General features: G+C 52.9%; 1 protein-coding gene across 1 annotated transcript in view; it reads right to left on the bottom strand.

Annotated features, from left to right (window-relative positions):
• LOC119445462 (uncharacterized protein T19C3.4) overlaps positions 1-9,499 on the bottom strand; it is a 31,674-nt gene extending 22,175 nt beyond the window's left edge. The window contains exon 1 of the mRNA XM_037709742.2: positions 9,356-9,499. Within this exon, the coding sequence (XP_037565670.1) occupies positions 9,356-9,454 (99 nt within the window). The 5' untranslated portion in view covers positions 9,455-9,499. The remainder of the gene's footprint in view (positions 1-9,355) is intronic.
• Positions 9,500-14,428: the final 4,929 nt, after the last annotated feature.

Raw genomic sequence — 14,428 nt, 5'->3', positions numbered from 1 at the left:
ATTTCCCGGTGTAGGGTAGCCAACCGGACGTTATTCTGGTTAACCTCCTTGCCTTCTGCCTTTCTCTTTCCTCCCTCCTCCTCTCTGAAATTTAGGACATTGAAGGCAGATAAAGCGTATTGTCACAGTTCTAGGAGAACAGGCGACCTGAAGCGTTGAGGCGTTGAGCGTCGAGTCTCTGACCGCCAGCTGAACAAACGCAAAGCTCAAGCACCTGCGCGTGGATCGGAGTAACTTCGTCTGCCTCTTCGCTGGCGCCCGTCAAAGCAGGTGCCGGCGCATGGCGCGTGGACTAGCGCGCGTCTTCGGCTTTCTAATTATGTCCCACATGTTGCAAGGTGTGGCATTATTCTCCCTCCTCGGAAGAGCATCGACTCGATGCTAAAAGCACACACACTACAGGGCGAACGTAGAAGTACACGCGTGGAAGGCACATGCACGCACGAACGCTTCCTGACGCGCAGTCATAGAACGCAGGGCAATGTCACTGAGGCAATGATTGTCCACGACAAAAATAAATAACAAAAGGAATGACATTGTCCACAAACTATGGTGGTTATGGAGTGCGGTACGGTTTCAGCCGCACAACGTGCACAATCTCGGGTAGTGTCTTTTGACGTCGTGTTGGTTGGCTGCCGTCAGGAAGAACCTGGTAGTTGACGTCACTCACTCGCCACAGCACTTTATAAGGTCCGAAGTACCGGCTGAGAAGTTTCTCGGATAGGCCTTTGCAGCGGACAGGAGTCCAGACCAGAACCCGATCTCCTGGTTGGTACTCAACTTGGCGATGGCGGAGGTTGTAGTGGCGTGTGTCGATGCACTGCTGTTTCTTGATGTTCGTGCGAGCCAGTTGGCGTGCTTCATCGGCTCGCTGCACGAAGAGCTCGGCGTCTTGGTCAAGACCATCAAAGGTGTCGCATGGAAGCATTGCTTCAAGCATGGTCTGAACTTCACGACCGTAAACAAGGTAGAACGGCGTGAAGCGGGTGGTCTCTTGCGTCGCGGTGTTGTACGCAAACGTTACGTAGGGAAGTACTTCATCCCACGTTTTCTGCTGAACGTCTACGTACATAGAAAGCATGTCATTCAGTTTTGTTGAGCCTTTCGGTCAGGCCATTTGTCTGCGGGTGATTAGGCAGTCGTCTTTCGATGCGTCGTGTAACTTAATAGGAAAGCGTCTTCAATGAGCCGTGCCGTAAATGCCGTTCCTCGGTCGGTAATGACGCACGATGGGGCGCCATGACGAAGTACAATGTTGTTTACAAAAAATTGCGCAACCTCGGAAGCAGTGCCTCGAGGCAGAGCATTTGCTTCAGCATAGCGCGTCAAATAATCTGTGGCGATGATTATAAACTTGTTTCTCGAAGATGAACGAGGAAACGGGCCCAAGAGACAGCTGGCGACTTCCGGCGCTGGCACTCACGACAGGCTTGGACATACCGTTTAACGAAAGTGGCGAGTTTCGGCCAATAGTACGATTTGCGCACTCTAGCAAGGGTTCTGGTGTAGCCTAGGTAGCCAGACGGAGGTTCATCGTGGCAGGCGAACAGAATTTCGGCACGAAGCTCTGCTGGCACGACCTAAAAGGCAGGTTTTGTGGCTGGCAGGGGAGTCCTTGTACAGTACGCCCTGTCGTAAACAAAAGGACGACAGTCCGCGAGCTAATTGTCGGGGCAGAGTGGCGTTGCGGCCTTCTAGATGTTCGATAATAGGCCGTAACTCCTCATCTGCGCACTGCAGTTGAACAAATCTGTCACACTTACAGCCCCAAGGAAAGCGCTGTCATCCTCAATGTCGTTATCAGGAGATTCGACAGGCGCGCGCGACAATGTGTCGGCGTTTTCGTGCGTGCGCCCGGACTTGTATGCGATGGTCACATCGTATTCCTGCAGGCGTAGGCTCCACCGTGCCAGTCGTCCAGAAGGATCCCTCAAGTTTGCCAGCCAGCACAACGAGTGGTGATCTGTCACGACCTTGAATGGGCGGCCGTAAAGGTAAGGCCAAAACTTTGCAAGAGCCCATATGACTGCAAGTGCAAGGCACTCTTTCTCCGTATTGGTGTAGTTGGACTCCGGGCGCGATAGAGTGCGACTTGCGAAAGCGATAACTCTTTCAACGCCCTCCTGCCGTTGTACGAGTACCGCACCCAAGCCAATGTTACTGGCGTCGGTATGAATTTCAGTCTCGGCCTGTTCGTCAAAGTGTCCAAGAACGGGCGGTGAAGCCAAGCGGTGTCGGAGCTTGGTGAAAGCGGCTTCTTGGTGAGCGCTCCAAGTGAACGGCATATCATTTCTTGTGAGACGGGTAAGCGGTTCAGCAACATTTGAAAAATTACTGATAAAGCGCCGATAGTGCGCACACAGACCCAGGAAGCGCCGGACACTTCTCTTATCGGTAGGGGTTGGAAAAGCGGCCACAGCAGCAGCTTTGTCGGGATCAGGACGGACGCCATTCGCGCTGACGACATGACCGAGAAACTTCAGCTCTTGGTACCTGACGTAGTCGGATAAGATGCTCAGAAAAACTGGCTGAAAAAACGACATCATCTAGATAGACGGGGCAGCTTTACGACTTCAGGTCGGCCAGCACAGTGTCCATAATCCGTTGGAAAGTTGCTGGAGCAGAGCAAAGACCGAACGGAAGCACCCGGAACTCGTAAAGACCGTCCGGAGTGACAAAGGCAGTTTTTTCACAGTCCCGCTCGTCGACCTCAATCTGCCAATAGCCGCTTTTTAAATCAAGAGATGAAAAGTACTTCGCTCGTCGTAGCCGGTGCGCGGCAACGACGATCATCGATGCGCGGCAACGGGTAAACGTCTTTTTTGTGACGTTGTTGAGCTTTCGGTAATCAACACAAAAGCGAAGCGTGCCATCCTTCTTCTTGACGAGTACGACCGGTGAAGACCACGGACTGCTTGAAGGCTGGATGACGCCATCGTCAATCATTTCCTTGTGCTTTGATTGCCTCGCGTTCTTTTTGCGAGACACGATGCGGCTGCTGGTGGATAGGACGCGCATCGTCGTAGGTGATTATTCTGTGTTGCGCGATTGGCGTTTGACTAACTTTAGAGGAAGACGCAAAGCATGCCTTGAATTCCGATAATAGTTGTCGCAGTGCCTTCTTTTTCTCCTGCAGCAGCTCGTTATTGATGTCAATGCCTGCGAGTGAGGCTTCATCGGCGTCGGTTTCTTCAGAAGCGAAACACTCAATCACGTCCTCCAAGGCTTCAACGTAGGCCATGGCAGTGCCGCGACAAAGGTGTCGATGCTCATTGGTAAAATTTGTGAGCAATATTTCAGCCCGGCCATCTCGAAGGTCAATAATGCCTCATGCCGCGCAAATTCCGAGGTTCAGCAAAAGGGACATGTTGCCTTCTGCTAGGACTTGACTGTTGCGCGCCCCTTCAGATATCACCTGAACCATAACGCTGGAACGAGGCGGTATAGTTACGCTGTCGGCGGAAACGCGAAGTCCGGCTCTATGGCGGCAGGCATCATCTTGTGCCGTAGCGTTCCCCGCAGAGAAAGTGATGTAACGCTTCCTGAGGTCGATGATGGCACCATATTCCCGGAGAAAATCCATTCCAAGAATTAAATCACGGGAACATTCACGCAGGACAATGCAGCTAGCGAGAAACGTGCAATTTCGGATTCGTATCCTAGCGGTGCTCACGCCAAGCGGTGCGATAACGTGTCCGCCAGCTGTACGAACTTGCGTCCCAGTCCAAGGCATAATAACTTTCTTGAGAAGGCTCGCCAATTTCACGCTAATTATTGAGTAATCGGCGCCGGTGTCGACTAGCGCACTGACATTTCTCCCGTCGACGAGCACAGGTATGTTCATCGCGAACTTGTCTGCAGGCTGAGGTACAGGCATCGTCAAATCTCCGTCAGGTCGCGGTCGCGTCGCTTGGAGGTCCAAATGTCTGGGTACAGGCGTCGTCGAATCTCCGTCGGGTCGAGGTCGCGTCGCTTGGAGGTCTTCAGCACGTCGCGCATCAGCGGCCTCGCCTCGGTAGGTCGCTGACGTCAGTTTTCCAGGCGAGGGCTCGGAGACCGTCCCTGCGTCATCCTCGACGTACCTTCGCGACTTGGATAGGATCGCCGCGGTGATGGCGATCGCGACTGGCGTCTTGGTGACTGAGGCGCGCGCTGCTGGGCGATGAACGCTTCAATTTCGGGCGGCCTCTGTCCGAAGCGGGGTCGAGGTGAATTGGCAGCGTAACCCTGCAGTCCAAGTTGGCGGTAGTGGCACTCTCGGTATACGTGACCGGCCTCACCACAATGATAACAAAGCGGTCGTCGGTCGGGAGTACGCCAAATGTCTGATTTACGTGTGACAGGGCGGTTGTCGGGAAAGTAAGGTACCGCCTGTGCCGAGTGGAGGGCAACGGGACTTAGCGGAGCTGATGCAGGGATGGAGCGGCTCAGTGTGTCTCCATACGTCTCACGCTGGAAATCGGTCGCCGCGAGTGGGGATGTTGCCGATGTAGGGAGACTGCGCCTCAACGCGTCAGCGTATGTCGTGCGCCGAAATTCACTCGCCTGGGGTGTTCTTTCGGGGCGAGGTTGAGGTACCCCGAGTGCATGGTGCACTTCGTCACGCACGATGTCAGCGATGCAGTTGACCGTAGGCTGCTGCGCCCGATGCAGCTGTTGCAGCTCGTCGCGGACTACGGATCGTATTAGCTCGCGGAGCACTTCAATGTCAGTCGCGAAGGCTCCCAGACCGATGGTTGTCGAAGCAGCATTCACTTGCCGGTCATACTGGTTCGACCGCTGCTGCAGCGCCTTTTCCATAGCAACGGCTTCTGTGAGGAACTCGGTAACCGTCCTCGGCGGGTTACGAACAAACCCACCGAAGAGCTGTTCTTTGACACTCCGCATCAAATGACGGAGCTTCTTGTCTTCCGGCATGCTAGGGTCGGCTCGCCTGAAGAGACGTGTCATGTCTTCAACGTACATCAGAACACTTTCATTGGGCATCTGAGCACGCGATTGGAGGGCCCGCTCTGCTCGCTCTCGGCGATCGGGGCTAGAGTACGCGTCCAAGAGCCGCCGACGTAACTCACGCCATGATGTCGGCCTCTTTCGCGGTTCTGGAACCAGGTGCGAGCACCGTCCTCGAAGCTGAAATACGCATTCTTTAATTTCGCTCGGTCGTCCCACTCGTTGCAATCTGCTACTCGTTCAAAGTCGTCCAGCCAGTCTTCCACCTCTTCATAAAGGTCGCCGTGAAGGAACGTGGCACTCGCGGGCTCTGCAACGTTAAATGAGTTGGTACTGTCGCCGTACCTTCCACCGCAGCCATTGTGCTCCTGGTTGACGGCACAATCTCAGGGGCCAGTCACCGAATTCTCCGGCTGGCACGGTGCACTGGTGTAAGTTCCGGTATGGCGCTGACGTTCTTGCTGCTAGGAGGGGTCTGTGTTGTGTAGGGCAGGAACGCGGCGTAACCCGCGTCGGGCCGACGGAGAGGCCGAACGCCGGGAGGGCGCGTAAAGTGACGACACGCAGACAAGCTTCGACGAGACTGACGGTAGACTGCTCTCCCGCGTTTATTGCAGGTGGTTTTATGGTGGGGGAATACCCGCTATTGGTCAGCGAGGCACGGGCCACATGATCGGCATGGCCACGGCGGGTTGGTGGTAGCAAAGAGGCATGGGAGAGACCCAGCTTCACCCAGTGGCACGAATAGAGACCCCCACCGCACCGGTGTTCCAGCATGTCACCAGGGGTCGCACGACACAACATCGTCCCTCCCTGGGAGGAATTGCATCCATTTAACATTTGAAGCAGTTCATCCACATGGGGCTGTGGGAACCCGTCGATGACGATGGCCTTGTTCGGTTCTCTCAGATCTACGCAGAGGCGCATGTCCCCGTTTTTATTACGGACGACCACGAGTGGCGACACCCATTCGGATGCCGACACTCGCTCGATGACGTCGTTATCCTCGAGTCGACGCAGCTCGCTGGCGACTTGTTGCCGGAGCGCCAGAGGCAGGCGACGCAGCTTGGCGGACACTGGTACGATGTCCGGCCGCCTCTTGACCCGGTGGACGTAGTCCTCGACAAGTCCCAGCTCCCCGTCGAACAGGTGCTCGAACCCCGGAAGGCACACCTGCAGGAAGCTGCCAGGAAACGGGTGTAGCCAGACGACACGTTAGCGTTGCGCCGTCGATCAGGAGTCCCAACTGCTGGATGGCGTCGAGCCCCAGCAGTGAAGTGTCGTGTGCTGTCACGTAGAAGGTGACAAAGGCCTGCTTGCCATGGTGCTGCAAGTCTGTGCGGAAATAGCCCAGGACCGGTATGCGGTACTTCGAAAAATTCTCTAGTTGGATGGACGTTTGGAGCAGTCGGTGCTTCGAAGCGAAAAGCATGTCGAAGTCCTTCTTGGTCATTAACGATGCAGTGGCTCCGGTGTCCACCAACAATGACATATGGCTATGTCCTCCGACGACGACAGGGATGCGTAAGTCCATTGGGCTAGTCGGCGCAGCTTGGACGGATAGCACTGTGGCAGTGCCGGAGGCAGCGTCTTGGACGGCGGTAACTAACTTTCTGCACCGACGCTTGTCGTTTACGGCAGACTGCCGCGAAATGCCCCTTGATGCGGCAAAATTGGCAAGTTTTGTTTTTGGCCGGACAATTTCTGGAATTCGCCAAATGCCCTAACTTGCCGCAGCGAAAACAAGGGCCGATGTGAGGTTTGGAAGCAGGTTGACCCTCTTGTTCACGAACGCCGTCCTGGAGGCGCGCTGACGAGCCCGCGTAGCCATCTTGGACGCGGCAATCCGCGTTGGGGAGGAAGCCGCCGCCATGTTGAGTCGCGTGCGGGGCTGCCGAAGCAGCCGAGCCGCCATTCTGTGCTGCTGCTGCGAAGCCACGTGCGACGCGCTGGACGCTACCGCCGTCACCGGCGAGCGAGCCGAGTAACCGTTCATTCTCTCCGAATGCCGCGTTGGCTTTGTTGAGCGCCTCCAAGTCGCGTCCAACTTCTGCTTTCTGCAGCGTAAGGGCTTCTCCGTACGACAGAAGTTTGGTCCGTACCTGTGCGTTGGCAACCCCGTGAATTATTTGGTCCCGTACTCTGTTGTCGTAAGTGGCGCCAAACTTGCACGAGAGGACTTTCTCCTTGAGGGCTGCGACAAATTCGAGGAAGGTTTGCCGGGTAGTTGTTCGCGACTCGTGGACAGGTGCCGGTCGGCTAGCACGTTCGTCGTCTCGGCAAAGAGCCTGTCCAGGAATTGTAGCAACGTGTCTAACTCCGTCGTCGCCGCCGCTTCCGTGGTCGACACCGCTCCGGGGCCCAACGTTGCCGGTGTGCTGCTTGTGCATGGTGCATTTTGGACGCCTTGTGCTTCGAGCTGCTCCTGCGCGGCGAAGTATTTGCGCTGGCCCTCGATACCGAGCACGCAGATAAGTGCTGACGCGCGTCTTTCGTCCTCCCAGCCGCTTCCGCCGGCCGCCCTTCAAGTGTATCTGGAAATTTTTTTTTTTCATCTATGCCACAGAATAGGAGGCGTGCCGGGCACGTCGAGAAATGGAGGAAGGTTGGCAAAAAGGGCCGCCATGTGTTCCGGGTTCAGTACTTCATGAAAATGCGCTGTAGCGCTCAGCGTCCGCGGCCCGAAGCAGTAATAGAAAGCACACACCCGGTTATCAGCAGTAGCGTTGCATCGGAGGCACACCTGGGGTCCGTGGACGCAGTGGACGCGTCGCAGCAGCAGCGTTCGAAGCACGGTCAGCGCCCGGCTAGCGTCTGAGCCGTTCCGAGACCGAAGAAGTGGTCGCTGGAAGCAGGAGCGCGTCTCCGTAGTAGCATCCGAGGTCCGCAATGTCAGTCGTCTCAGCAGTATATAGCAGGGGATTTTCCCATAGACAGCATGGGCAGCAATCTGGACGCGTCGCAGCATCAATAGCACACGTAGAACAGGGATCCGTCTCAGTAGCAGCAAAGTCCCTGGCGTCCGAAGCAGTAGTAGTGTAATCTGAAGTAGTAGTGCCGTAGCAGTGGCAAGGGTCGGAAGTATTGCCCGCAGCAGTAGTAGACCTTTTCACCTCGTCGCCATGTGTTGTGTAGGGCAGGAACGCGGCGTAACCCGCGTCGGGCCGACGGAGAGGCCGAACGCCGGGAGGGCGCGTAAAGTGACGACACGCTCACAAGCTTCGACGAGACTGACGGGAGACTGCTCTCCCGCGTTTATTGCAGGTGGTTTTATGGTGGGGGAATACACGCTATTGGTCAACGAGGCACGGGTCACATGATCGGCATGGCCACGCCGGGTTGGTGGTAGCAAAGAGGCATGGGTAGGGTTCCTCGATGCCTGCGCTGGCATCGAGGCACCCTAGGCATGGGTAAAGTGGGGCTTTAGACATGGGAGAGACCCAGCTCCACCCAGTGGCACGAATAGAGACCCCCACCGCACCGGTGTTCCAGCATGTCAGCAGGGGTCGCACGACACAACAGTCTGCTGCATAGGTCGAGGGCTACCCAGCACCTCCACCATAAATGTCACGTTCTAGGAGAATAGGCGACCTGAAGCGTTGAGGCGTTGAGCGTCGAGTCTCTGACCGCCAGCTGAACAAACGCAAAGCTCAAGCACCCGCGCGTGGATCGGAATAACTTCGTCAGCCTCTTCGCTGGCGCCCGTCAAAGCAGGTGCCGGCGCATGGCGTGTGGACTAGCACGCGTCTTCGGCTTTCTAATTATGTCCCACATGTTGCAAGGTGTGGCAGTATAATAAACAAAGTCACAGGTGCGTCTGATTCACAAGCACGAAGATTAGACAAATCCATGTACTTCCCATCATTCTCATGGTGGCTGAACGATTGCAGCGCCAGACTTCCCTCTATTAATTATTGTAGGAAACTATGCCTCCGCTGAACTATAAAGCGCTTGATCTCCGCGTCCCTTTGCGCATGCGCTGCGGCCACAGCTGATCGCCGCCCTGCTGAGAGCTACGTTTCACGCGGCAAATTTTCGGCAACGCTGGCGGCGGACGGCGTGACGTATACGACTTCGCCGTCCACTGCCATGTACGCTGGGAACGCCGGACCACCCCTTTATGATCACAGCACGGTCAGCATAGTTTACCTTTCGCCGGTCTCGGCCACTCTCACCTAGTGATAAGCGATCGAAAGTATGATCGCGAATCTGGATCGCGTACCTCGAATTTCGCTTCCTCCGCCCGCTAGGCTGTGTGTTTCGGCGCTCCAGTCTACTGTAGAATAAAGTTACTGTATATGGGAGCATATGCAGTAATTCTACAGTAGAAAGCTTCTGCGCAGGGTGCCCATACAGCTGAATAAAGGTCACACGCGTGCGCTCTCCTCCCGCGGTTGCCGCATACCTGCAGGTCCGACCCCTTCCTGGGCGAAGGTAGCGTCGGGGGCTCCAGGGCCGCCTCGGTCATGGGCACGTCCTGGGCGGGTTCTTCGTCGAGTTCCATCGCGGCCCCTGCCGACCGCCGAGCTCGAGCTAGCACTTCGTCCTTTTCCTTTGCTAGGGTCTGGCTGCACGCGCACATCCCGGCGTTTAGGCTTAGTCACAAAGAAAGAAAATGTCGCGTAAACTATAACGGCACCGTTAATAGGAACAATAGAGAGAGAACAAGGAAGCTAGAACGGAAAGCTTGTAATAATAGGATTTTATAGCCGTCTTTCTGGCTCAATTCGTGGTAGTGGTGCTGCCGTGCTTTAATAAAATCCGTCAATTACAACCAGCCGCGGACTCTTTTGTGTTTATCACCCACTGCTTCTGGTGACTCATGTGATGATGATGATCCCTTGTATAATGGTGTTACAAGCCATTCCCGCACGTTGAAGAAGGCAGCAAGGCGATGAAGGCGATCAACGAAGCGCTTTTGTTGTTGTTGCCATCATCATCATCTTGGCTATCTCTCAATATATTTCGTAAATACATCTTCATTTGCCTACTATTATCCCCGTCACAATTTCGGTTGAGGTATATGAACTCGATAAAATTACGGAGCTCCGCAGAGGCCGAAGCTTATTGGTTTTCTCCACAATGGTGGAAGAGACGGCTCTCGCCTCAGCCGCGGTGGCAACGTCAGCGATTGTCCTTGCCCAGCCAAGAGATCCAGGCACGTTCTGCGGGACCGATGATGATGACGTTGAAGATTGGTTGGCGATTTACGAACGCAAGTAAGAATAACCGATGGGAGGATATGGTCATGTTAGCGAACATTCCATTTTATCTACAAGGGACAGCAAGGGTGTGGTTCCAAAAACCACGAAAAGAGGAAATCGGAAACTGGAACTTGCAATGAAAAGGTGCGTGCTGTGTTTGGCTAATCTGCTGGCCGAAAGATAGCAGCGAAGAAGGATGCTAGCATCACGTGCCAAAATATCCACAAAATACTATCTGTTTTACATTCAGGACGTGCTGGCCCTTTGCCGCAAAGCGAACAAATAATGCCATGGTCGAGTGTAACAAATTGGTAGATGTCTTAAAACGACTAGCATATGATGCATTCAATTAGCTTATCTGCAAGGTCTGTGTCGTCGATGGTTCGACGATAATTCATCTGGTCGGGAGGAGGCATAATGAAAAGGAAAACAGAAACACAGACCAAAAATGAAAAGGTTTAAAAACATTCAAGACGTTTCGCCTCCCGTACGGAAGCTTTGTTCACTACCTACACAGACAAAATAAAGATGATCTGTGCGGTAGAGCACGCGCCATCGACCACATCGACCGCCCCGGCGGGAAGAAGCTCGCACCCGTGCCCTAGAGTAACATATACAAGGATGCCCGTGCTATAAGCATCCTTGCGAAGCTTCCGCTTCGTGCCTCGACTGCCCTCCCCCCAGAGCAAGCTAATGCTGTGAAGAGTCTTCGCAGAAATCCTCACATTGTCATTCTACCTGCTGACAAATGTAATTACGCCGCCGTCATTTTGGACAAAGGTGGCCACGAAAACAGAATGACCAGTTCCGTACTCAGGAATATTTATCGGGGGGGGGGGGGGGGGGGGGGGGACGTGTAGAGTGGCTGCCGTATTGAGATTTATACTGTCCTATTTCCGTGTGTGAATCAAGCACATCGCTTAATAATCATTATACGGTACTTTTAAATTAGTTGCACCTAAGTAAAAAAAAAAAAATTTGATGTGTTAAACTTAAATTCTGGTTAAGCAAGAGGTAAAAGTTTGGACTTTCATTTTTTTATTATTTATATAGTTTCAACACCAACGAAGCCGGGGGACACTGCAGCCTGTGTTTCATGAACGAAACTGTTTGCCCTGCCGCTACCGTGCTGGAAGCTGTGAGCAAAATAGTTTTCCACAGTCAGCGAAATGTGTTTTTTCGCGGCAGTTCCGAATGCTAGTTGCAATTTTTATGTAGATGAATGCATACACTTATCGCAAGTGGTGATGGTAGATATAATTACATTTTTTTTTGCACTTTGTTGCGCAGCGCTGACTCATTATTTGTGCATATATATGTTAAGTGTTTCGCAAGGTTCTTTGTTTTTTGATGAGATACCAATCTTTTTTTACCGACGGCTCCTGACATAATAACACAATGTAACCGCGATACAAGAAAGATATGAATGTTGAGAAGCAAACAAACAAGTAGCCCGACACTCGGATCTTTTTGTTACTATTCGCACATTCCGCTTGCTGAGAAGTTGCAGCTTGGGCTAGTTGGGGCTAGCTTGTAATGGACCCTTGAAACATTGGGAACAGTTTAAACGAGGAAGTTCTTCCTTCTCGGCAACTTGCAAAAGTCTGTGAGAACCTGTTCCGGGATCACTTGAATTTCTCGATGTACGCTGAGCAGTGCTAGTCCGGTCAATCTGGCCTGGTTCATACGATTCCGGAGATAGCTCTTCAGAATTCTCAAAGTTGAGTAAGTCCGTTCCAGGGTCGACGTCGACACAGATAATGTCGCCAGGAGAGAAAGCAGGCTGTGTATGTTAGGAAAAAAGTTGCGGTTACACATCCCTAAGGACTGCAAATCGCAAGATGACGATCCTTTTCTTCGATTTGGCACCATTTGCTTATCCACAGGGTCCACTCTGCTTCGATTTGTGATGAGACCGTCTGTCACCTAGAAATTGCTAGAATCACATTTAATCAAGTAGGAAGGCCCTATAGTACGGCACATACGAAAGATAACTTTACCAACGTTTTGGCAGGTGGTCCTGCCTTCAGCAGAGGTACAGTGTACTAGCAGAGGACCACTCTGACGAAGGACCACTATATATATATATCAAAGAATAAAAGCACGTAGGAAAATATACCATGATGTTACTGAAATTTCGGCAGGGGACTGGCCTCGGTCACAGTGAAGGCCGGTGCTTGGCCAAAGTGTTCAGTAAAATCCTGGTATTTTAGAGCGCAGCTCTTAGGCGCCCATTCCTGCGTTGAGCATCAGCATCCCTTGGAGTAAATGAGCACAGCGAAGGTTGAAAGAGCAAACGTGGAGTGCTGCAGGGGATTAAAGACAGTGAGAGCGAAGAGAGCACGAGCAGGAAAGCGGAGGAGGAGGGTGCAGCTGAAGCATGAGGAGGAGTATGACGAAAGCGTGCGGAGGAAAGTGGAGTGCTGCATGAGACGCGCTCCACGGCGGCGACCAGGCATGCGGCGAGCACGTCCACTGATACCATATATGTAAACAAAGCGCTGGCGTGGGCTTCGGGCCCACTGCGCATGCGCTAGTTCGCCTGCGCCGCCGCAGCTAGAGAAGGTGCTCCGCACGAGCCATGCATTCCCGTGTTCAAGCTTTCTTTCTGAGCACTGAACGACCCAACCGGTGGAAATGCTTTGTCTGCCGCTGCTGCTAAATGAGCTGCTCGAGCAGAGACTCAGCACTGCTGCCAAGAGGACCCTGTCGTTCAGAATCAAATTCTTTGCCACAATTTATCGCGTATTGAAAACACCTAAACAGCTTCACTAAAATTCGCATTAGGGAGTATCGTAATCGTCGGTGAATTTTATCCTACGTGCTTCTATTCTTTGACCTGTTTCATTGCAGGATACTGTGATAACGCTTGGCTTATATATATACAGGGTGTTTCAGCGAACACTTTCAAAAATTCTTAAAGGTTGCCTGTGGCAAATAGCACAATTCTAGTTGATGAGCTTGTCTACTCGAAGAGGCGGACATTACTTGCACAAAGAATTGAAATGCATAATCAAAAATTAACGGAAATTCACTAATTCAGTTTTAAACTAATTGCCTGATGGCCCATATTGCAATTTACAAATTGTAGCCGTGGAGTTCGCAAGGCGGATCCACTTGAAACGAATTCTCGGGATGACACCAGTTTCGAGATATTAATTCCAGAACGTTGCGGAGAAATGCATTGGCGTTCCAGTTAGGTTCTTAACAAAACGTCACTCCATGCATTGAAGCTCAAAATTAACTGCAACGCCAATGCATTTCTCCGCAAAGTTCGAGAATTAATATCTCGAAACTGGTGTCATCCTGAGAAATAATTCTAAGTGGATCCGCCTCGCGAACTCCATGGCTACAATTTGTAAATTGCAACATGGGCCATCAGGTAAATATTTAAAACCTTAATTAGTAAATTTTTGTTAATTAGTCGATTATGCATTTCAATTTTTTGTGCCAGTGATGTCCGCCTCTGCGAGTAGACCAGCTCATTAACTAGAATTGGGCTATCTGCCACAGGCAACTTTAAATAAATTTTGAAAATGTTCGCTGAAACACCCTGTATATATATATATATATATATATTGTAAAGGAAGAGACAGAGACAGCACCTGTTCCTGGGCCGGCTGTTCTATTTCTCTCTTCGTCCTCTTCTCCTTGTTCGCCCCCTAGTGCCCGGTGTCTATAGCGCCCGAGCCCAGGTGCATCTCTTCATCTTCATTACACTTGGCCACGCTGCTGAAGATAGCCCTGGCGGTTGTGAAGGTGCGCTGATGCTGGAAAGCCATTGCATAGTCGTCGTTGGAAGTAGTTGTCATTAAGACTGTCCAGCGCGCAACCAGCTCCTCGGGGGGTCGACACTGACTGTTGCGCTCTGGTCGCACATCTCGTCGACCATCCTGTCGCAGATGGGCACGTAGGGCAGGAGATCCTGCACGATGAGCAGCCGGTGAGCCGACTGCTGTGTCAGGGCACCCTACGGACCTTTATGCCGGAGGGGCGCAGGGTACACCTGCCGCAGCATCGAGGCTGTATCTCTCTGGAGCGCCGTAGGTACTGGGCACTACTGGTGCATCAAAGTGGTGCTCCTGAGGAGCTCCGGCCACAGAGCAGTGCTGGCCGGGCTCGTCGTAGGCATACTTGAGCGGGCCGAAAGCAGCGATCAGAGCTGTACTCCATTCAGGCCAGGACCGCTGCTTGATTCCTTCGTAGTTTTCCCATGCTTTGGCGGCACCGCAGAGTCGTTTCGCTACAACCAGCCATCTTGTGTGGTCGGGCCA

Source organism: Dermacentor silvarum, chromosome 3, assembly GCF_013339745.2.
Source record: "Dermacentor silvarum isolate Dsil-2018 chromosome 3, BIME_Dsil_1.4, whole genome shotgun sequence".
Lineage (NCBI taxonomy): Eukaryota > Metazoa > Arthropoda > Arachnida > Ixodida > Ixodidae > Dermacentor > Dermacentor silvarum.
Note: the sequence above shows the minus strand (reverse complement) of the source record. Positions and strands in the feature narration are given on the sequence as shown.